The sequence below is a fragment of the Triticum urartu genome, chromosome 2, assembly GCF_003073215.2.
Source record: "Triticum urartu cultivar G1812 chromosome 2, Tu2.1, whole genome shotgun sequence".
Taxonomy (NCBI): Eukaryota; Viridiplantae; Streptophyta; class Magnoliopsida; order Poales; family Poaceae; genus Triticum; species Triticum urartu.
Genome location: NC_053023.1, coordinates 395323141 through 395347176, shown reverse-complemented (window position 1 = coordinate 395347176; position 24036 = coordinate 395323141). Strand labels below are relative to the sequence as shown.

At 42.4% G+C, this 24036-nt stretch overlaps 1 protein-coding gene across 1 annotated transcript; it reads left to right on the top strand.

Moving 5' to 3' along the window:
- Positions 1 to 3742: 3742 nt before the first annotated feature.
- Positions 3743 to 5832, top strand: LOC125537492 (uncharacterized protein At2g23090). The gene is made up of 3 exons (XM_048700806.1): positions 3743 to 4009; positions 4102 to 4142; positions 5487 to 5832. The coding sequence occupies exons 1-3, from the start codon at positions 3937 to 3939 to the stop codon at positions 5604 to 5606; spliced, it is 234 nt and encodes a 77-aa protein (XP_048556763.1). The 5' UTR covers positions 3743 to 3936; the 3' UTR covers positions 5607 to 5832.
- Positions 5833 to 24036: the final 18204 nt, after the last annotated feature.

Here is a 24036-nt window from a genome sequence, read left to right as displayed (position 1 = left end):
ACACGTGTTGGGCCTCCAAGCGTAGAGTTTTGTAGGACATTAGCAATTTTCCCTCAAGTGGGATGACCTAAGATTTATCAATCCGTGGGAGGCGTAGGATGAAGATGGTCTCTCTCAAACGACCCTGCAACCAAATACAAGAAATCTCTTGTGTCCCCAGCACACCTAATACAATGGAAAATTATGTAGGTGCACTAGTTCCGCGAAGAGATGATGATAAAAGTGTAATATTGATGGTAGAAATATATTTTTATAATCTGAATAAATAAAAACAACAAGGTAGCAAATAGTAAACGAGCACAAAAACGATATTGCAATGCTTGAAAATGAGGCCTAGGGTCCGTACTTTCGCTAGTGCAATCTCTCAACAGTGCTAATATAATTGGATCATATAACCACCCCTCAAAGTGCGATGAAGAATCACTCCAAAGTTCCTATCTAACGGAGAACATAAGAAGAATTTTTTTGTAGGGTACGAAACCACCTCGAAGCTATTCTTTCCGATCGATCTATCCAAGAGTTCGTACTAAAATAACACCAAATAATTTCAGATTCATAATACTCAATCCAACACAAAGAACTTCAAAGAGTGCCCCAAGATTTCTACAGGAGAAACAAAGACAAGAACGTGCATCAACCCCTATGAGTAGATTACCCGAATGTCACCTTGGGAATCCGCGAGTTGAGTGACAAAACATATATCAAGCGAATCAAAATAATACCCCATTGTCACCACAAGTATTCATTTGCAAGACATATATCAAGTGCTCTCAAATCCATAAAAGTATTCAATCCGATAAAACGAAATCTCAAAGGGAAAACTCAATTCATCACAAGATAGAGAGAGGAAAACACCATATGATCCGCCTATATTAACAAAGCTCGCGATACATCGAGATCGTGACATCTCAAGAACAAGAGAGAGACAAAGAGAGAGAGAGATTACCCACATAGCTACGGGTACAAACCCTCAACCCCGAGGGTGGACTACTCCCTCCTCATCGTGGTGGCCGCCGGGATGATGAAGATGGCCACCGAAGATGATTCCCCCCTCTGGCAGGGTGCCGGAACGGGGTCTAGATTGGTTTTCAGTGGCTACAGAGGCCTGCGGCGGCGGAACTTCTGATCTAGGGTTACCTTCGAGGGTTTTGGAATATTTGGCAATTTATAGGGCGAAGAGGGGGTGCGAGAGGCCACCGAGGTGGGCACAACCCACCTGGGCGCGCCTGGGCCCCTAGGCGTGACCTGGTGGGTTGTGCCCTCCTCGGGGCACCCCCAGGTGCTGCTCTGGCCTGTTGGATGTCTTCTGGTCCATAAAAAAGCACAAAAAGTTTTGCGGTGTTTGGACTCCGTTTGATATTGATTTCCCGCGATGTAAAAAACAAGCAAAAAACAACAACTGGCACTGGGCACTGGGTCAATAGGTTAGTCCCAAAACATGATATAAAGTTGCTATAAAATGATTGTAAAACATTCAAGAATGATAATATATTAGCATGAATACTTCATAAATTATAGATACGCTGGAGACGTATCAATCACCGTCACAATCCTAGCCCCAGCGGCACTCTGGCGCCACCGGGAGAGAGGGGGAGAGAGACCCCCTCCTTCTTCTTCCTTGGCCTCCCCCCTAGATGGGAGGAGAGTTCCCCCTCTCGTCCATGGCCTCCATGGCGGCGGAGGGGCGGGAGCCCCTCCGAGATTGGATCTCCCTCTCTGTTCTCTTCTGTTTCGCGTTCGCCAGATCTGGCCCTTCACGGTTTCTTAAATTTCCGGAGATCCGTAACTCCGATTGCGCTGAAACTTTTACACGATTTTTTCCATAAATTATCTTTCTTGCGCCAAAAGAAGGGCCCCAACCGACGTTCGAGGAGGGCACAAGATACATGGGCGCGCCTGGCACCCCCTGGCGCGCCCTGGTGTATCTTGGGGGCTGTGGGCCGCCGTTTACGTTGATTCCACCTCCCAAAAATCACATATATTCCAAAATAATTCTCCATAATTTTTTTTTCACGTTTGGACTTCATTTGATATTGATTTTCTACGAAACCGAAAACATGCAACAAACAGGAACCGGCACTGGGCACTGGATCAATATGTTAGTCCAAATAAATCATATAAAATGTTGCCAAAAGTGTACAAAAGTTGTATAATATTGACATGAAAAATAAAAAATTATAGATACGACGGAGACGTATCAGTACCTTCCCCAAAGGCGAAAACTTTGAAAACACACCGTCTTCTTCGTCTCCACTTGCGGTTATCTCATTCCTTTACTTCTTGCTAGCTTTTGCCTTTCCTTTAAATCGTGTTAGCTTGTGTTGCTCGTTCCGCTTATCATATAGATTCTCCACTTAGTTGAATATCTAGACGACCTATCATTTTGGTGATCCTAAAGTTTGCAAAAGAGATTAAAATTGTTAGTCGCCTATTCAACCCCACCCCTTCTAGTCGACCATACCAATCCTTTCACAAGGCATGTCGTCTATCACCCGAGTACTCGATAGAAAAAGGAGCAATAGGAAAAGACTTCGGAACAACCGAGGAAGCAAACACTTAGGCCGTTATGACACAGGTTAAAGTAAAGGCCTTAACATCCCCCATGTTCGGTGAAGCTGGAGTTGGGTAAATTTTTTAGAACGATCAAATCAAACAAAGAAAAACCATCTTTATTCAACACATTTAATGCCTAACCAAGCTAAACAAATTCTTTAAAAAAATAAGAATTAAAGTTACTTAGATGCTTTATGCTCTCGGTGTTAATGACGTTGTCCGGCCTTGAGACAACACGAGATCCCAGCCCCCAAGTTGGTCTCGATGTGGCGGAGCGAGGAGGTTAACTCAACGAAGTGACAGCACAACACGGTTGACGTCGCGAGTCGAAGCCTTCGGTCCAGCTGACATGACGAAGCAGGTCGTCGGGGTGAAGTTGGAGCCCCCAAAGTAGGTCGATAAAGTGATGACACAACACGGTTGACGTAGCGAGTTGAAGCCTCCGACTCAGCTGACATGACGAAGCGGGTCGGCAAGGTGACGTTGGATCCCCTAGAGTAGGTCGATGAAGTGACGACACAACACAGTTGATGTTGCGAGTCGAAACCTTTGGTCCAGCTGACATGACGAAGCAGGTCAGCGGGGCGACGTTGGAGCCCCGAGAGTAGGTCGATGAAGTGATGACGCCGAAGCCCTTGACTCCTTGAGCCAGCCGAGGTGGCGGGGGCAAATCGATGAGGTGACGTCGGAGCCTTCACGTCAGCCGACGTGACGGAGCAGGTTGGGATGGTGGACGTCGGCATGATATGAAGTGACGACGCGGCGATGCCGGCGCAAGTCGAAATTCATGACGGGATCAATGTTGGCTTGCTGAAGTGATGGCGCGACGATGTCGGCACGCCCAACCTGTGCAATCCGTGAGACGGTGATGTGGTCTCCTCCCCTCCCTCCTCATGCACCCAACGCTCCAAGGACGGCGCAACCCGCTCATCTCTGCCACGCGACACCAAGATATTGGTCTCGGTGAAGCTGCGAGATTCTTGTGAGAAATCAACGGTCGAGAAGACGTTTGTTTCCAGATCTAAAAATCCGATGTCAGATTTTTATCGATTCCGTTAAAGTATTTTGAATTTTATTCTAGACCCAGTTTTCTTACAGCTATTTCTAGACCCGGTTCATAGCACCACTTTGTTAAAGATGGTTCTAGACCTCGGAAGGAGCAGCTAACGGACGGTCCAGATACGCCCTCCTTCAGCGGGGGTCCACACGGACACTGGCACGCGCAAGTTGCCCGCGATTGATTGACGCCAACGTCGGCCTCCGCCTCCACCTCCCACCTCCACGTCTATTAAACGCAGCCGCCTCCTGCTTCTCGCCTTCCCCACCAAATTTCCGCCGAAGCAGAAAAGCATCGTCTCTCGTCTCGTCGAGGAATCAACAACCATGGGCGGCGGCAACGCGCAGAAGTCCAAGATGGCGAGGGAGAGGAACCTCGAGAAGCTGAAGGGCGGCAAGGGTAACGGAGCTAATCCCCTTCTCTTGGTCGCCAGATCTTCTTGGTCTTCCTGATCTGATCCTGTCGGTGTTTTCTCTTGTGATCCTTCGCAGGGAGCCAGCTCGAGGCCAACAAGAAGGCCATGAACATCCAGGTGCGCCGATTAATCCCGCCTGTCCAATCGATCGAATCGATCTAACCCTCTCTAGCGATTGGGGATTTTTTTTCCGCAGACGAGACTGTTATCTGTTGAATTTGTTGAAATTACGCCTTTAACTGGGACGGGATGCGTGGCCCGTCAGTTGCAACGACGATTGGTAGCCTATTTCTCCATAGGACTCTGGGTGGATGGATTTTTCTTTTTTGTGCGGTGATTATCGGTAGGATTTGGAGCGTATTTCTCAATTGCGCCTAGAGAAACGAAGTGAGTCATGTACTCTACTTTTGACTGCCAGGACTATAGCTAGCGTATCGACATACTAGTATGCTAGATTACAAGTTAATTTTTTCCAAAATTGCTCCTTCGGGCATAGATCTAGGGGTATTTTCATCGCATATCGTGCGTATTACAAGTTACTACTAGTTGTTTGTCTGCCTGAGTTCTGCCAAGCAAAGTTGCAACCTTCACAGTGTGTGTGTCGCTGTTTGATAAGTACTCCCTCCGTTCCTAAATATAAGTCTTAGAGATTCCACTACAAACTACATACGGATGTATATAGACATATTTTAGAGTGTAGATTCACTCATTTTGCTCTGTATGTAGTCCATAGTGGACTCTCTAAAAAGGCTTATATTTAGAAACGGAGGGAGTAAGAGACACTTGTAGTTCAATGAGATATAATCTGACAGCTTTAAGAGTGTGGCATGTCCGAACCAGCTTTGGGCTGCTACCAAGCAAGGCTATGCTTGTGTCTGAAACTAGTTCTGGATGGTACTAGCTAGTCACTAGGATCCAGGGGGAAGGGGTAGCTGGAAGACTCCTGTTAAGTTAGTGTATAGTCCCAGTGGATGCGCCCGTTGTTTGCTTACCAACTTGATGGACTGAGCTTGAGATGCCAAATAGCCAGGTGAAAAATTCTAGTCTCTTGGAGCCCAACTGCTCACAACTTGAACTAGTAACAAAGTGATGTAGCCGTTGATATAATGAAAATTGTCATTGCAGTGTATAATTAGTCTTGACAAATAATCATGGCAGTCATGTTGCCTGTGAGTTAATCAACTTCTTGTCTGCCAATTGATGTGCACCATATTGGATAGCTGAAATATTTCAGTGGCTTTGCCTTGCACATCATACCAGTCTAGTGAATACTCCCTCTGTCCCGAATTAAAGTTGTAGTGTTAGATACATCCGTATTTAGACAAATCTAAGACAAGTAATTTGGGATGGAGGTAATATGTTATAAGTTACCGTAGAGATCTTTTAATCTTCCGCATTTCTGCCAAGAAACATTATTTCGTATTGCCTGGTCATCTGATCAATGCTTCCTTCCCAATGCAGTGCAAGATATGCATGCAGACTTTCATCTGCACCACCTCTGAAGCAAAGTGCAAGGAGCACGCCGAGGCGAAGCATCCGAAGAGCGACCTCGTCCAGTGCTTCCCCCACCTCAAGCAGTGATATCTGCCAAATTGGACGGAGAGAGAGATAAAAGAGAGAGAGAGAAGCTGCCGTAATCCACCTAGTATTATCATGTTCCGCAATGACTGGTTGTTGACCTAAGCATGGGTCTGAACTCTGGTGTGCTGCTGTCCCAGCTGCTTTGGTTGTGTGCCCATCTACTATGTAATCGTCCTCTATCAGCCTGTTGTGCTACAATATCTTAATCCTGTGTGGATTTGCTCCTCGTGCTTAGTCAGTATGCTGTCACAAAATTCATCTTTTTGATATGTTTCTCGCTTCCAATGGCACCGATGCTAGCTTGGTCAGAGCACGGTTTACAGCCAAGCTACATCAAACATCAGCAGTTATTTTTTTTGAAAGCAAACACAAATTTCTATTACGATTACTCGCTGGCCATATCACCAGCAACAGCGTCTAGTACAGGTTGCGGAAAGTGGCCAAGCCGAGTCTCATAGCACCCACTCTCAATATAGACTCCACTCGCAGCTAACATATTTGCTGCTTTATTGCAACCACGGCTACATTGATTCACACTTACAACATTCAGACCTACATGCACCTTAAACTTCACGTCTGTACACAAAGTGCCTAAAGCTGAAAGATCATAGGTTGTGACTTGTTATTGCTTCCTTCAGCCTTGTGGAATCTGTTTCAAATATCACTTGTTGGCAGCCCAAATGAGTAGCAGTAATAGTTGCTTGCTGAAGGGCCAAAGCTTCAGCATGCAATGGACTGGAGACTTGATTCAGACTTCGAGCACCTGCTGCCAGGAGCATTCCTGACGGTGAAACCCAGCCTCCTGACTGTGTTTCTTCAGTAAAGGATCCATCTGTGTGTATCTTGAGAATTCCCTTCGGAGGTGGCTTCCACTCATGTTTTGCTTGCTTACTTGCTCATCTCTTCCTTCTTTGTCTTGTCCTTCACGCAAGTCAATTGAAGATAATACTTCCTGTATACTTCTTGTGGGTTCATCCTTACTAGCGTTGTTTCTTTCATGCCACCATAACCATAAAAGTAAGCAAACTTTCAAGCATTCGGTTTTCTTTGAAGTGAAAATGTTTTCAAACACTTCCTTTCGGTCATGACATTCGACTAACTTTAGTCTGATGTGTTCAAGTTGAGATGCTCTCCACGGATTTTTAACTTTTTTTGCATTAAGAAAAGAGGTGGCCTCCATCCTCATCCAATCTATAACAAAGAGGGCACCTAGTATCAACAGGAATACCTTTTCTATGAAGTTTCATTCGCAAAGGAAGGTTGTACGTCGCAACTCTTCATAAGAAGTGTAGTACTTTGTTTGGTAGAGGGAGCGCCCATAACTTCTTCCAGTTGAAGCTTGAGATTTCCCCTTCTGCAATGGAAGTTGAAGTTAGCCCTATACAAAATCTCTAGCTGCACTATCTACACCCACCTTATAAGCTGATTTAACAGAAAATTATCATTTTTTATCATAATGCCATGCAATGAAATCACCTGTATCTTCTTGAATGGGTATTCGCATGATGAGGTTTGCATCCTCAGCCGAGAATGTCTGTTGTACCAGCTGCACATCCCATTGGTTTGTTATCGGGTTGATCAAATCAGCTACTTTGTCCACCAGATGGTTACCTTTTGGTGTATGGGCCAACGTGTGTTTCCTCCACGGACCAGTCCATATTTTGATCCTTTCCCCGTTTCCCACTCTCCATATTATCCCTTTCTCCAGCAATTGTATGCCTTTTATTATGTTTTGCCAAGTATAGGAAATACCTGCACAAGGAATAGCCTCAAGCATTGATCCATTTGGGAAATATCTGGCAGCCAACACTTGGGAGCACAAGGAATGGGGATTCTGTAGAATTCTCCATGCCTGTCTAGCCAACATAGCTAGGTTGAAATAGTGCAGGTTCCAAAAACCTATACCTCCATCTTTTTTGGCTTTGATAGCTTTTCCCAATTAATCCAGTGGATTATATTGGTCTTATCCATTTGGCTCCACCAATAGCGTCCTATGAGAGCACTCAGGTCGTCACAGAAGGTTCTGGTCAGGTCCAAGCATGCCATTGCATACACTAGAATTGCCTGCGCCGCAGTTTTTATCAATATTTCTTTCCCTGCTTTTGACAACAGTTTCTCTTTCCATTCCTGTTTTTTTCCAGACCTTCTCTCGAATATAGCGAAATTCTTTGCTTTTCCTTTGCCAATATATGTAGGAAGGCCTAAGTATTTTCTAGTTAAGCCCTCCACATTGATGCCCATGATCCTCTTCATAATGTTTTTTCGTCCCTCATCCTTATTTTTGCTAAAGAAAATTGATGATTTGTCCTTGTTTATCATTTGCCCTGAGCACTGTTCATATGTACTCAATATCCTGTTTACCTCTTGTGTTGCTCCCTCATTTGCCTCCATTAACACTAATGAGTCATCCGCAAAGAGGAGGCGGCTAACACTAGGGGTGTTTCTGCATATTCTTATGCCTCTGAGCTTTCCATTTGCTTCAGCTTCATTCAACATTGCAGAGAAACCTTCAGCGCAAAACAAAAATAAGTATGAGAATAAAGAATCTCCTTGGCATAGTCCTCTCTGAGGTACGATCACATCAATTTTGCCCTGGTTTACCTTAATTTGTTATTTTACACTAGTTATGCACTTCATTATCAGCTGGACCCAGACCCTTTTAAATCCTAGTTTTATCATCATGTCTTCAAGAAACTTTCATTCTACTCTATCATATGCTTTGCTTAAACATGAGCAGTTCTAACTTCGAGTAAGAGCACAGTTTATACAACCAAAAATTGGCTAGATAATGTTTCGGCAAGCAGAAAATTGACATCGTCAAAGATTGCCCAAAATCAACAACTTTTCTACAGTTTTATTAGTCTATAAACTTGCATGATATGTGTAGTTAAACCACACAAACGGGTAGCTGAGATGTGTAGTTCACTATCACCGAACTTGCTAGTAAAATGCGTTATTGACGCATTAGCTGAGATGCGCACACAAACTAAACTAGTTGATTGCTTTAGAGTAAAAAAATGCATTATCTGTCACTGAACTTGTCAAGCTAGTCATACTTGGGTAACCCACTATGGTAGCTTGAAAAGTCGAAAAAGGGTTTCCCCTTTACATTAACCACCACGACATATTTCATACAAGTATAGAGTTATCCCTATAGAAAAACAGAAATAAACATGTCTTGTTGGGGCAGCAACAGAACAATAGGCCCCAACAGATGATAGAGGCTAAGGTGTCTCGTCATTCGATGAGAAGGTGGTTATCGTTTCGGTGGAGTAGACTTTGACGACCCGACTACGAACGTGCGAGGACGTCACGCCTTAGCAATCGCTAAACCAACTCTGAGAGGTTATTGACTACGCCGGAGCACGATCAACCTGACCACGAGGGTCTATTTCCTGCAAGCAAACGAAGAATAAGCAAGAAACTGAGATTCTAATATGGATATTGCGAATATAAGATGAAAGCTTTATTGATCAAGGTGGGGGACTGTGACGTATTGGTCTGGTCGTTGAACACAAACGAAGTACGCGAAGTTGCAGCTATGGCGAACTTTTAATCTAAACAAAACCCAAAGTCTAAACGATGCCCTAAGGGTTGTATATATGGAGGAAAGAGGGGGGAATTTCGTGGCCCTTGAAGGAGGGGTACGAAACCAACCCTAACTCTTGTTTCCCCACACATACGGACTCTAAAAACAACCTATAATCAAGTATTTCAAAATTACATGGGTCTGACCCAAAAATAAGGTGACGCAATACCTAGAATAGCCTCTGGATGAAATTTATGTAGTGGCATCTTGTATATTTCGTCCAAGGCTTCATGCACTCATTATGGTGGCTTCAAAGTCCTGGAATCATCACTTGTAACTCCGTTCTTGTTCCCCTTGCGCATGCCATCATCTCCATGCTTGAACTTGCTCCAAGGTTCACCTTTCTTGTCCAAGCTAGGCCCTTCATTTGTAAGCAAAACAAATGTATCCAATTTAGGCAGCATCATATTCTCATGAACATTAGAATCGTTACCAAGAAACGAAAGTACCTGGTAATTCAATTGGCGTGCGCGAGCTCTAGTAATTGGTCCAATATGTATAGCAGCAGGGGCTGTGGGTATAACAACGGTATTGATGTCCTCATCATCCTCCCCTTCTTGAAATGAAGTCGTCCTCGACGGAAGCTCATCTTCCTCACCCAAATAAGGCTTCAAATCTACAATGTTAAAAGTGGTACTAACCACAAAATCTGCAGGCAGCTCAAGTTTATATGCATTATCATTTATTTTCTCTAACACCTTAAAAGGACCATCAACACGTCGCATTAGCTTTGATTTGCGCAAATTAGGAAATCTATCCTTACGCAAATGTAACCAAACAAGATCTCCAGGTGCAAACACAACATGTTTTCTACCCTTATCTCCAGCAAGTTTATATTTAGCATTCATACGCTCAATGCTTTCCTTAGTTAACTCATGCATTTTTAAAATCAATTCAGCATGTTGTTTAGCATCAAAATTAACCTTCTCCGAAGATGGAAGAGGCAACAAATCAATAGGTGCATGAGGTAGGAAACCATACACAATTTCAAAAGGGAACATCTTAGTAGTAGAATGCAATGAACGATTATAAGCAAATTCAATATGAGGCAAGCATTCTTCCCACATTTTTTTATTATTCTTCAAAACAGCCCTAAGCATAGTAGACAATGTTCTATTGACTATTTCAGTTTGTCCATTAGTTTGGGGGTGACAAGTAGTACTAAAAAGCAGTTTAGTCCCCAACTTAGCCCATAAATATCTCCAAAAGTGGCTAAGAAATTTAGTATCACGATCTAAAACAATAGTATTTGGCACACCGTGCAAGCGAATAATTTCACGAAAGAACAAACCAGCAACATTAACAGCATCATCGCTTTTATGACATGGTATAAAGTGTGCCATTTTCGAGAATCTATCCATGACAACAAATATGTTATCCCTCCCCTTCTTTGTTCGAGTTAAACCTAAAACAAAGTCCATAGATATATCCTCCCAAGGAACACTAGGTACAGGCAAAGGCATATATGAACCATGAGGATTCAGTCGTGACTTAGCTTTTTGACATGTAGTGCAGTGAGCAACAAAACGCTCAACATCCGTCTCATCTTTGGCCAAAAGAAATGTGTAGCAAGTACGTCCTCCGTCTTCTTCACGCCAAAGTGTCCCATTAATCCTCCTCCATGCGCATCCTGCAACAACAAAAGACGAACAGAGCTAGCTGGAATGCATAGCTTGTTAGCACGGAACACAAATCCATCACTAACGATGAACTTGTTCCATGTTCTCCCTTCCTTACAATTCTGCAATACATCTTTAAATTTAGCATCATACACATATTGATCTTTGATGGTCTCCAAACCAAATATTTTGAAGTCAAGTTGTGAAAGCATAGTATAACGATGAGACAATGCATCGGCAATAACATTTTCTTTACCCTTCTTGTGTTTAATGACATAAGGGAAAGTCTCAATGAATTCAACCCATTTAGCATGTGTACGGTTCAGTTTTGCTTGACTTTTAATGTGTTTCAAAGATTCATGATCAGAATATATAACAAATTCTTTGGGCCATAAATAATGTTGCCATGTTTCTAAGGTCCGAACAAGAGCATATAATTCTTTATCATAAGTAGAATAGTTCAAACTAGGCCCACTCAATTTTTTAGAAAAGTATGCAACAGGTTTGCCATCTTGTAATAGCACACCTCCTAATCCAATTCCACTAGCATCACATTCAAGCTCAAAAGTCTTATTAAAATCAGGAAGTTGGAGTGAAGGAGCATGTGTCCACTTATCTTTCAATACCGTGAAGGCTTCTTCCTGTGCAGTACCCCAAACAAAAGGCACATCCTTTTTTGTAAGCTCATTGAGAGGTGCAACAATCGTGCTGAAATCTCTCACAAAACGCCTATAGAAACCAGCGAGTCCAAGAAAACTCCTCACTTGTGTGACCGTTTTGGGCTGTGGCCAACTCTCAATAGTTTCAATCTTGGCTTTATCAACTTCAATTCCCTGTGGAGTAACAACATTACCAAGAAAAGATACTCGGTCGGTGCAAAAGGTGCACTTCCCAAGGTTACCAAACAAACGTGCATCACGTAAAGCAATAAAAACAACACATAAATGTTCCAAATGTTCCTCCAAAGATCTGCTATAAATCAGTATATCATCAAAATAGACTACCATAAATCGTCCAATGAAACCACGTAAAACTTCGTTCATTAATCTCATGAAAGTACTAGGTCCATTAGCTAACCCAAAAGGCATGACTAACTGTAAGGGCATATTTATCCCTAAGGTGTTTTGGTGATTGACGACAATGCATTTGTGGACTAATCGTGTGTCTCGAGTATTTCAGATATTTCATGACTAGGCACAAGACGGTTAGGAGCCCCTCGAAGATTATTGAAGACGACATTTTTCTTCATTCCTTTTTGGTGAATTTGAGTCGTAGGAAACCCGTACTATTAAGAGGGGGTTCACTTTGGAAAGGTTTGGGTGGAATTGTCACGTACACGTTTACTCCTATTTACTCCGCCTTTCCCTTACCACTTTGGAGCATCCTCCGTTTCTTCGAGTTTGTGCAAAAAGAAGATTTCCTAGTGTTGCTGTTCTGGGGCTTGCGGTAGTACTTCTCTTATGAGCGGTAGTACCGCAGGCCCTTGCGGTAGTACCGCAGGAAGCCACGGTAGTACCGCTCCTTGGGAGCCGTAGTACCGTGAGTCCTGGTCCGGCACAGCACCAGTAGCGGAAGTAGGAGCGGATGTAATTTTTTACATCCGCTCCCTGCGCGGTAGTACCGCTTGTCTTCGGCGGTAGTACCGTGTCAGACTTTTGCACTATTTGAAAATCAGCGGAACTGGCCACGGATGTTTATTTGTCCACGGCCTTCCCAGGCTGGTCCAACCCTGCCTTTCGGTAGTACCGCAAGGAGGTGCGGCAGTACTGTGAGCCCTTGCGGTAGTACCGCTTGGCAGGTGCGGTAGTACCGCATGTCGCGGGCTGGTTAAGTGGATAATGGTTGGATTTGTCTCTCCACTATATAAGGGGTATCTTCTTCTCCGAGTTGACTACCTCTTCCAACCCTAAGCTCCATTGTTGCTCCAAGCTCCATTTTCGCCCGATCTCTCTCCCTAGCCAATCAAACTTGTTGATTTTCTAGGGATTGGTTGAGAAGGCCTCGATCTACACTTACACCAAGAGAAATTCGATTCCCCCCACTAATCCCTTGCGGATCTTGTTACTCTTGGGTGTTTGAGCACCCTAGATGGTTGAGGTCACCGCGGAGCCATATTCCATTGTGGTGAAGCTTCGTGGTGTTGTTGGGAGCCTCCGATTAAGTTGTGGAGATTGCCCCAACCTTGTTTGTAAAGGTCCGGTCGCCGCCTCCAAGGGCACCAATAGTGGAATCACGGCATCTCGCATTGTGTGAGGGCGTCAGGAGAATACGGTGGCCCTAGTGGCTTCTTGGGGAGCATTGTGCCTCCACACCGCTCCAACGGAGACGTACTTACCCTCAAAAGGAAGGAACTTCGGTAACACATCCTCATCTCCACCGGCTCCACTCTTGGTTATCTCGTACCTTTACTTGTGCAAGTTTATTTGTATTATTTCCCTTGATTGCTTGTGTGCTTGTTGTTGTTGCATCATATAGGTTGCTCACATAGTTGCATGTCTAGACAACCTACTTTGATGCAAAGTTTAATTTGGTAAAGAAAAGTTAAAAATTGTTAGTTGGCTATTCACCTCCCTCTAGTCAACTATATTGATCCTTTCAATTGGTATCAAAGCCTCGTCTCTTTACTAAGGACTTTGCCGTCCGAAGAGTATGGTTGACACTGTAGACGGTGTGGAGGAGCACTCCGGTGTTAATCCGATCTCGTCTACGGGCGATGGGGGAACCTCGGTCTCTCGTGAGGAATTCAATGTGGCCTTGGAGACATTGAAAACCTCCATGACGACTGAGGTTGAAAGCATGTTTACTAAATTCATTGAAGGGCTTAAACTATCCACCGCACCGTTGAAAGTGGGTGATCCCACTAACAAGGTGACGGATGCTAACTCCGACAACGGGGAAACTACTAGTGGAAAGGCTCCTTCTAGTGGTAAAAATGGCACCGGCATCTTTGCCCATGTGGAACCTCCGCTTGTTTATGGTGGACCGATTCCTTGCACTCATTTGAATCATGCCGGTCCTTGGGTCTATCGGTTTAAGCGTCATTTAAATCATGTGAATACTAATCTTTGGAGAATCATTGAAGAAGGTTTCTATCCACATGACCGAAGCAACTTCACTCCAAGAGAAGCCGCGGATAATCAATTCAATGAGAATGCTCTCTTCATCATCCAAGATGCAATTCCACCTGAAGATCTTCCTCACCTCCGACCCTACGCCATAGCCAAAGATGCATGGCACCAAGTTGTTTCTCTCTACCGGGGAAGTGCAAGCATTCAACGCTCCAACTATGAAGTGGTGAAAGATGAAGCCGATGAGTTTGCAATGAAGGAAGATGAAGAACCTCGTGAGCTTTATTGAAGAGTAACCAAATTCGCGGTTTCACTCCGAGATCATGGGAGCAAGGACACGGATGACAATTGGATCAAGCGCAAATTCCTCAAGGCAATGATGCCTTACCACAAGGCCATGTCCTCCGTCATTCGTCAAAGGCTGGACTTCCACACCTTGTCCTCAAGCGAAGTGTTGGATGAGTTTGTGGCTATGAGCATCTTGGACAAGACTGCCAACAATGCGGTGCTTCGCTCTCAAAGGGCAAAGAAGCCCAACCTTTCATTGAAGGCCAAGGTTTGTGTTGAAGAAGAAGAATAAGAGGAAGAAGAGGAAAGCAACCCCGAAGATACAAAGTATGCCTATCATGAACACATGGCACTTGCTTCAAGGGAATTTTGGAGAAAGAAAAACTCAAGGCCAAACTTCAACAAGAACAACTCAAGTGGCACGAAGAGCAAGCAACGTGTGAGGACTTGCTATAATTGTGGGAATGTGAGCCATTTTTTTGCGGAGTGCCCGTATGAGAAGAGGGAATACAATGGTGGCAAGCTCACCCGAAAGGACAAAGCCAAGTCTTTCCCAAACAAGAGCAACTTCACCAAGAAGACTTCTCACAAGGCGTTGGTGGTTCAAGAAGAGTACCATGAGGATGGTGATGATAATGAAGATGGTGAGTCGGTTGCCATGGCCTCCGTTGCCATTGCAACAACTCCACGAGTGTCTCTCTTCGACTCACCCTATGAGAACATCACCGCCAAGTGCCTCATGGCTAAAGCCACCAACAAGGTAACCCCCAACATCAAAACTACCATCATTAATAATCCTTCCTTGACGGATTGCATTGATGAATATGAGGGATCTAATGTGGAGGAAAATGAGTTTGAGTCCTTTATGGGTAAACTCAAGGGTAAATCCAAGAAGCATTTCGTTGCTCTCTTGGAACAACTTGGTGAAGCCAATTACATGATCGAGGCTCATGAAGATACTATCTCCAAGATGGAGGGGCATAGTCGTGACTATGCCGATGAGATTTCGGATCTTTCCAATGCTCTTGAGGAAGAGCGTGGTCTTTTTTTGGCTCTTGAGGAGTCACACAACGTTGATCACGCTAAGTTAAAGAAAGATTTTGATCATGCTCTTGTTGTTTCTCATGTGCTAAACTGCGAGAAGGCCAAGCTTGGGGTTAATCTTGCTAGAATCAAAGAGGAGTTTGACCTACTTGACAAGGCTCACAAGGTCTTGAAGGGTGCTCATGCTAGCCTCAAAGAGTCTCATGATCAACTTCAAGTAAAGCTAACCAAGGAGAAAGCCACTTTTCCTCGTATGATGTTAATTGATAATGCAAATGCTACTAACCCATGTTGTGAGCATGTGCATCTTGTTGAGGAGAACGCTAAGTTGAAGGTGCAACTTGAGAAAGGTCTTGTGTCTTGCATACAAGGCGAGAAGAACCTCAACGACCTTTTGAGCAACCAAAAGGAAGTTGTGGCCAAAGAAGGGATTGGGTACGTGCCCAAGTCCAAGAACAAGAAGAAGAATGACAAGGCCAAACGACCTCCTCCTCTCAAGAAAACCTTTGTGAAGGAGGGAGAGGGTGCTCCTAAGGAAAAGGATAAGAACACCGTGAGGGGTAGTGATGCCAAGAAGGGCAACGCTTCCCTTCCCAACAAAGCCGGCGACTTTAACCCTTCTTATGTGTTGTGCCGTGCTAGTGATGGGCATGTTTATGAAAAATTTGTTGGTTCTCCTTATGAGTACATTGAATGGTCTATTTGGGTTCCTAAGACCCTTGTTACTAACATCAAAGGACCCATTACAAAATGGGTACCTAAAACCAAGCATTGATCTCTTGTAGGTGTTTGCTTCTGGTGGGGGATCATGGTTGCTCAATAGTGGAGCTACTAATCATATGACCGGAAGCAAGGACTTGGTGGTGGACATGCAAAAGATTCCATCCATGCCCACCAACGTCGAGTGGGTTGACGCCTCGTCCTCTAAGCTATTGGGACTCGGCAAGGTTGTTATTTCTCATGATCTTACGATCGAGAAGGTCATGCTTGTTGAGTCCCTTGCATACAATTTACTTTCCGTTCGTCAACTAGCACTCATGGGTTTTGCCACCTTCTTTGATGTTGATACCGTGGCCCTCTTGTGGAGCAAGACTCTTAAAATAGCCTTTGTTGGGCATGTCGAAAACGGTCTCTATGTGATTAACTTTTCGGAGCAACTCACTAAGACCGCGACATGCCTAATGGCTAAAGTTGACGTGGGATGGCTTTGGCATCACCGTCTAGCCCATGTCAATATGAGATCTTTGCAAAGTATTCTCAAGGGGGACCATGTCTGTGGACTAACAGATGTTACCTTTGCCAAAGATCATGCTTACAGTGCTTGTATCGAAGGAAAGCTACATGAAAAGCTCACCCTCCCACGACTATCATTTACTCGAAGAGGCCTTTGGAGCTCCTTCACATGGATCTCTTTGGGCCTCCATCTTTTGATAGTCTTGGGGGTAGGAAGTATTGCTTGGTGATTGTGGATGATTATTCAAGATACACGTGGGTATATTTCTTCAAGAGGAAGAGTGAGACCCAACAAACCGTCATTGACTTTGCAAATGAAGTGATGATCCACAAGTATAGGGGATCTATCGTAGTCCTTTCGATAAGTAAGAGTGTCGAACCCAACGAGGAGCAGAAGGAAATGATAAGCGGTTTCCAGCAAGGTATTCTCTGCAAGTACTGAAATAAGTGGTAATAGATAGTTTTGTGATAGGATAATTTATAACGAGCAACAAGTAACAAAAGCAAATAAGGTGCAGCAAGGTGGCCCAATCCTTTTTGTAGCAAAGGACAAGCCTGGACAAACTCTTATATGATGTAAAGCGCTCCCGAGGACACATGGGAATATCGTCAAGCTAGTTTTCATCACGCTCATATGATTCACATTCGTTACTTTGATAATTTGGTATGTGGGTGTACCGGTGCTTGGGTGCTGCCCTTACTTGGACAAGCATCCCACTTATGATTAACCTCTATTGCAAGCATCCGCAAATACAACAAAAGTATTAAGGTAAACCTAACCATAACATGAAACATATGGATCCAAATCAGCCCCTTACGAAGCAACGCATAAACTAGGGTTTAAGCTTCTGTCACTCTAGCAACCCATCATCTACTTATTACTTCTCAATGCCTTCCTCTAGGCCCAAATAATGGTGAAGTGTCATGTAGTCGACGTTCACATAACACCACTAGAGGAGAGACAACATACATCTCATCAAAATATCGAACGAATACCAAATTCACATGACTACTAATAGCAAGACTTCTCCCATGTCCTCAGGAACAAAAGTAACTACTCACAAAGCATAAACATGTTCATAATCAGAGGGGTATTAATGTGCATATAGGATCTGAACATATGATCTTCCACCAATTAAACCAACTAGCATCAACTACAAGGAGTAATTAACACTACTAGCAACCTACTAGCACCAATCCCGGACTTGGAGACAAGAATTGGATACAAGAGATGAACTAGGGTTTTGAGATGAGATGGTGCTGATGAAGATGTTGATGGAAATTGCCCTCTCCCGATGAGAGGAGCGTTGGTGATGACAATGACGATGATTTCCCCCTCCGGGAGGGAAGTTTCCCCGGCAGAACAGCCCCGCCAGAACCCTAGATTGGTTCCGCCAAGGTTCCGCCTCGTGGCGGCGGAGTTTTCTCTGAGAAGATGGCTTATGATTTTTTCCCATCGAAAGAGTCCATATAGCAGAAGATGGTCACCGGAGGGCCACCAGGGGGCCCACGAGGTAGGGGGGCGCGCCCAGGGGGGTAGGGCGCGCCTCTCACCCTCGTGGGCAGGGTGTGCCCCCTGGTGAAGTTCTTGTGCTCAATGTTTTTTATATATTTGGAAAACATCATCCGTGAAGTTTCAGGACTTTTGGAGCTGTGCAGAATAGGTCTCTAATATTTGCTCCTTTTCCAGCTAGAATCCCAGCTGCCAGCATTCTCCCTCTTTATGTAAACCTTGTAAAATAAGAGAGAATAGGCATAAGTATTGTGACATAATGTGTAATAACAACCCATAATGCAATGAATATTGATATAAAATCATGATGCAAAATGGACGTATCAACTCCCCCAAGCTTAGACCTCGCTTGTCCTCAAGTGAAAAGCCGAAATCAGAAAATATGTTCACATGTTTAGAGATGAAGGTGTCGATAAAAATAAAATACGGACATGAGGGCATCATGATCATTCTTAGAGAAGCAACTTATATAATTCTTGTCATATGATATCTTATGCTAGAGTAATAATTCAATCACAATATCAAGTATGGATCATAAACTTCACTGAAAACTAACAAACTATAATCTCAGTCATTGAAGCAATTGCAATTTATCATAACATAGGAAAGAGTCAATGTATAAGAGCTTTTCAGCAAGTCCACATACTCAACTATCATATAGTCTTTCACAATTGCTGACACTCACGCAATACTTATGGGTATGGAGTTTTAATCGGACACAGAGAAAGATAGGGGCTTAGAGTTTTGCCTCCCAACGTTTTACCTCAAGGGTAATGTCAACAGTAATAGTTCATGAAAACTCACATCCAATTAGCCATATATACCGTGATCTTTCCAACATATTGTGCTTCCCAAAGGATAAAATGTAAAAAGGAAGGTGAGGATCACCATGACTCTTTTGCAGTGTAGGAGATAAAAGAAAGATAGGCCCTTCGCAGAGGGAAGCAGAGGTTGTCATGCACTTTTATGGTTGGATGCACAAAATCCTAATGTGAAAGAACATCACTTTATATTGCCACTTGTGATATGGACCTTTATTATGCAGTCTGTCGCTTTTATTACTTCCATATCACACGATCGTATAAAGCTTATTTCCTCCACACCAATCAATCATACATATTTAGAGAGCAATTTTTATTGCTTGCACCGATGACAACTTACTTGATGGATCTTACTCAATCCATAGGTAGGTATTGTGGACTCTCATGGAAAAACTGGTTTAAGGGTATTTGGAAGCACAAGTAGTATCTCTACTTGGTGCAATGAATTTGGCTAGCATGAGGGAGAAAGGCAAGCTCAACATGTTGGAGGATCCAAGACAATATAATTTATCTCAGATGTAAGAAAACATAACCCATTATGTTGTCTTCCTTGTCCAATGTCAACTCTTTAGCATGTCATATTTTAATGAGTGCTCGCAATCATAAAAGATGTCCAAGATAGTATATTTATATGTGAAGACCTCTCTTTATTTATTACTTCCTATTAATTGCAACGATGACCAAAACTATGTTTGTCAACCCTCAATAACTTTTATTCATCATACTCTTTCTATGTGAGCTCATTACTCTCCATAAGAGTCACATGATCTCTTTGTTTCTTTTTATTTCTTTCTCTTTTCTTTTATTCACTTGAGATCATGGCAAAAATAATCAAGCCCTTGACTCAACACTAATCTTTATTATATAGCTCACGGACTCGATTACATAGAAGGATAACAAAGCAAAACTCACAACTAGATCATACTAAGAACTTTTATTCTACTAGATCAAGATATTACCAAAAGGATCGAACTAGGAAAAATGGTAAAGATAAAAGTGATGGTGATTCGATACCGGGGCACTCCCCCAAGCTTGGCGGTTGCCAAGTGGAGTGCCCATACCAGATACTCAATTCTTCTTTGTTGGAGAAGAAGGTGGAGTTGTTGATGATGGATAGTCGCACATCGAGCGTAGGAGGTCTTCTAGCTTGCGGATAATGCCCTTGAGTGCGATGATATGCTCCTTCAACAAAATATTTTCACGTGTGAGATACTTATTTTGTATACGAGCCAACTCAATCATCTTGAAAGCTTCAATTTTTGTTGGGGTAAGAAGATTGTGATCCAGTTGAAGGGTGTCTTCTGTTGCTGGAACTTGGTCCTCCATGGCCTTCTTGATCCCTTCATCCTTGTTGATCTCCATATGTTCTTCTCTCTTTAGCTCTATCTTCATTAGCCAAGCATCGTTGCCCTCATGGTTGGAGGAGGGAGACGACATAGTGCCTGGCCTTGACAACCCTGACAGAAAACAACCTGAAACAAAAACAAGAGGATTTTGCGTGATACGGGAGTCAAAACCCCCGGGAGGTTATATAATGAATTTTTACCGTCCAAAATACGTGTCATGTAAGAAAAAGGAGTCCGAAGAGCACACGAGGTGCCCAAGAGGTAGGGGGGGTGCGCCCTCCACCCTCGTGTCCTTTCCGGACTGCTGCTTATTTTTCTATTTATCTAAATATTCCAAAACGGAGAAATATTGCCTTAAAAACTGTTTTGGAGTTGGTTTACTTACCGTACCACATACCTATTCCTTTTCGGAGTCTGAAACATTCCAGAAAGTGTCCCTTATGTGCTCCTCAGGGGTTATGGTTTCAATAACATTGGTTTCAACATTTATGGGATTCCCTGAGATATAATGTTTGATTCTTTGACCATTTACCACCTTCGGATTTGTGCCTTCGAAGTTGTAGATTTTTATGGCACCGGAACGGTAGAACTCTTCGATAACGTAAGTACCTTCCCATTTAGAGAGAAGTTTTCCTGCAAAAAAATCTTAAACAAGAGTTGTATAGCAATACATAATCACCTACATTAAACTCACGCTTTTGTATTCTTTTATCATGCCACGTTTTAACTTTTTCTTTAAACAACTTGGCATTTTCGTAGGCTTGGGTTCTCCATTCATCAAGTGAGTTAATATCAAATAACCTCTTTTCACCAACAAGTTTAAAATCATAATTTAGTTCTTTAATAGCCCAATAAGCCTTGTGTTCTAGGTCGGAGGTAAGTGACATGCTTTTCTATAGACCATTTTATACGGAGACGTACCCATAGGGTTTTTATATGCAGTTCTATAGGCCCATAATGCATCATCAAGTTTCTTGGACCAATTCTTTCTGGACCTATTGATAGTCTTTTGCAAAATTAATTTCAGTTCTCTATTACTCAATTCTACTTGACCACTAGACTGAGGGTGATAAGGGGATGCAATTCTATGATTAACATCATATTTAGCAAGCATTTTACGGAAGGCACCATGAATAAAATGTGAACCACCATCAGTCATTAGATATCTAGGGACTCCAAACCTTGGAAAGATAACTTCTTTAAGCATTTTAATAGAAGTGTTATGATCAGCACTACTAGTTGGAATAGCTTCTACCCACTTAGTAACGTAATCAACATCAACTAAAATATGTGTATAACCATTAGAGGAAGGAAAATGTCCCATATAGTCAAAGCCCCAAACATCAAATGGTTCAATAACAAGTGAATAATTCATAGGAATTTCTTGACGTCTACTAATATTACCAATTCTTTGACATTCATCACAAGATAAGACAAACTTACGGGCATCCTTGAAGAGAGTAGGCCAATAAAAACCAGATTGTAGTACCTTATGTGCAGTTCTATCTCCAGCATGGTGCCCTCCATAAGCTTCGGAGTGACACTTGCATAGGATCCGTTCCTATTCATGCTCAGGTACACAATGTCTAATAACACCATCTACTCCTTCTTTATAAATGTGTGGGTCATCCCAAAAGTAATGCCTCAAATCATAAAAGAACTTTTTCCTTTGCTGGTATGTGAAACTAGGTGGTATAAACTTAGCAAGAATGTAATTAGCATAATCAGCATACCATGGAGCAGTATGAGAAGTATTTATGACACTTAATTGCTCACCAGGAAAGCTATCATCAATAGGTAGTGGGTCATCAAGCACATTTTCTAACCTAGACAAGTTGTCTGCAACGGGGTTCTCAGCTCCTTTACTATCAACAATATGTAAATCAAATTCTTGTAGCAAGAGAACCCATCTAATAAGTCTAGGTTTAGCATCTTTCTTTTCCATAAGATATTTAATAGCAGCATGATCAGTGTGAATAGTTACTTTAGAATCAACAATATAAGGTCTAGAACTTATCACAAGCAAATACAACTGCTAAGAATTCTTTTTCAGTAGTAGCATAATTTCTTTTAGCGTTTGTCTAGGGTTTTACTAGCATATTGAATAACATTTAGTTTCTTATCAACTCTTTGTCCTAGAACAACACCTATAGCATAATCACTAGCATCGCACATAATTTCAAAGGGAAAATTCCAATCAGGTGGCTGAACAATAGGTGCAGAGATCAATGCTTTCTTAAGTATTTCAAATGCTTCTACACAATCATCATCAAAGACAAATGGTATATCTTTTGTAATAAATTAGTCAGAAGCCAAGAGATTTTTGAGAAGTCCTTAATGAACCTCCTATAAAAACCGACATGACCAAGGAAACTTCTTATACCTTTGATGTCCTTGGGACATGACATCTTTTCAATAGCATCAACCTTGGCTTTATCAACTTCAATACCTCTTTCAGAAACTTTATGCCCCAAGACAATACCTTCATTAACCATAAAGTGGCACTTTTCCCAATTGAAGACAAGATTAATTTCTTCACATCTCTGCAAAACTCGATCAAGGTTGCTCAAGCAATCATCAAAAGAAGATCCATAGACGAAAAAGTCGTCCATGAAAACCTCACAAATCTTTTCACAAAAGTCAGAGAATATAGCCATCATGCATCTTTGAAAGGTAGCAGGTGCATTACATAAACCAAAAGGCATACGTCTATAAGCAAAAGTACCAAAAGGGTAAGTAAAAGTAGTCTTTGATTGATCTTTGGCTGACACATGTATTTGAGAGAAACCAGAATAACCATCTAGAAAGCAAAAATGTGTATGTTTGGATAATCTTTCTAGCATTTGATCGATAAAAGGTAAGGGGTAATGATCTTTTTAGTAGCCTTATTTAATTTGCGGAAATCAATTACCATCCTATAACCAGTAATAATTATTTGAGGAATCAATTCATCTTTATCATTAGGAACAACAGTAATACCTCCCTTCTTAGGGACACAATGGACAGGGCTTACCCACTGACTATCAGCAATGGGGTAAATTATACCTACCTCAAGGAGCTTTAGTATCTCCTTTCTTACCACTTCTTTCATTTTAGGATTCAGCCGACGTTGATGATCACAAACTGGTTTAGCATCTTCTTCCAAATTAATTTTATGTTGACATAGAGTGGGACTAATGCCCTTAAGATCATCAAGAGTATACCCAATTGCAGCACGGTGCTTCTTCAGAATTTTCAATAATCTCTCTTCTTCATGTTCTGAAAGGTTAGCACTAATAATAACATGATATATCTTTTTCTCATCAAGATAAGCATATTTAAGAGTATCCGGTAACGGTTTAAGCTCAAACACGGGATCACCCTTGGGTGGAGGAGGATCTCCTAGGATTTCAACAGGTAAATTATGTTTCAGAATAGGTTCCTGTTTAAAGAATACTTCATCTAATTCCCTTCTTTCATTCATAAACATATCATTTTCATGGTCTAGTAAATATTGTTCTAAAGGATCACTAGGAGGTACGGCAACAGAGGCAAGACCAATAATTTCATCTTTACTAGGTAATTCTTCTTCACGATGTTGTCTACTAAATTTAGAAAAATTAAATTCATGAGTCATATCATCTAAACCGACAGTAATGACATCTCTTTTGCAATCTATGGTAGCATTAACAATATTTAAGAAGGGTCTACCAAATATAATGGGATAGAAGCTATCTTGTGGGGAACCAAGAACAAGAAAATCAGCAGGATATTTAGTTTTCCCACACAAGACTTCAACATCTCTAACAATTCCCATTGGTGAAATAGTATCTCTATTAGCAAGTTTAATTGTGATATCAATATCTTCTAACTCAATAGGTGCAATGTCATGCATAATTTCGTTGTATAAGTCAATAGGTATTGCACTAG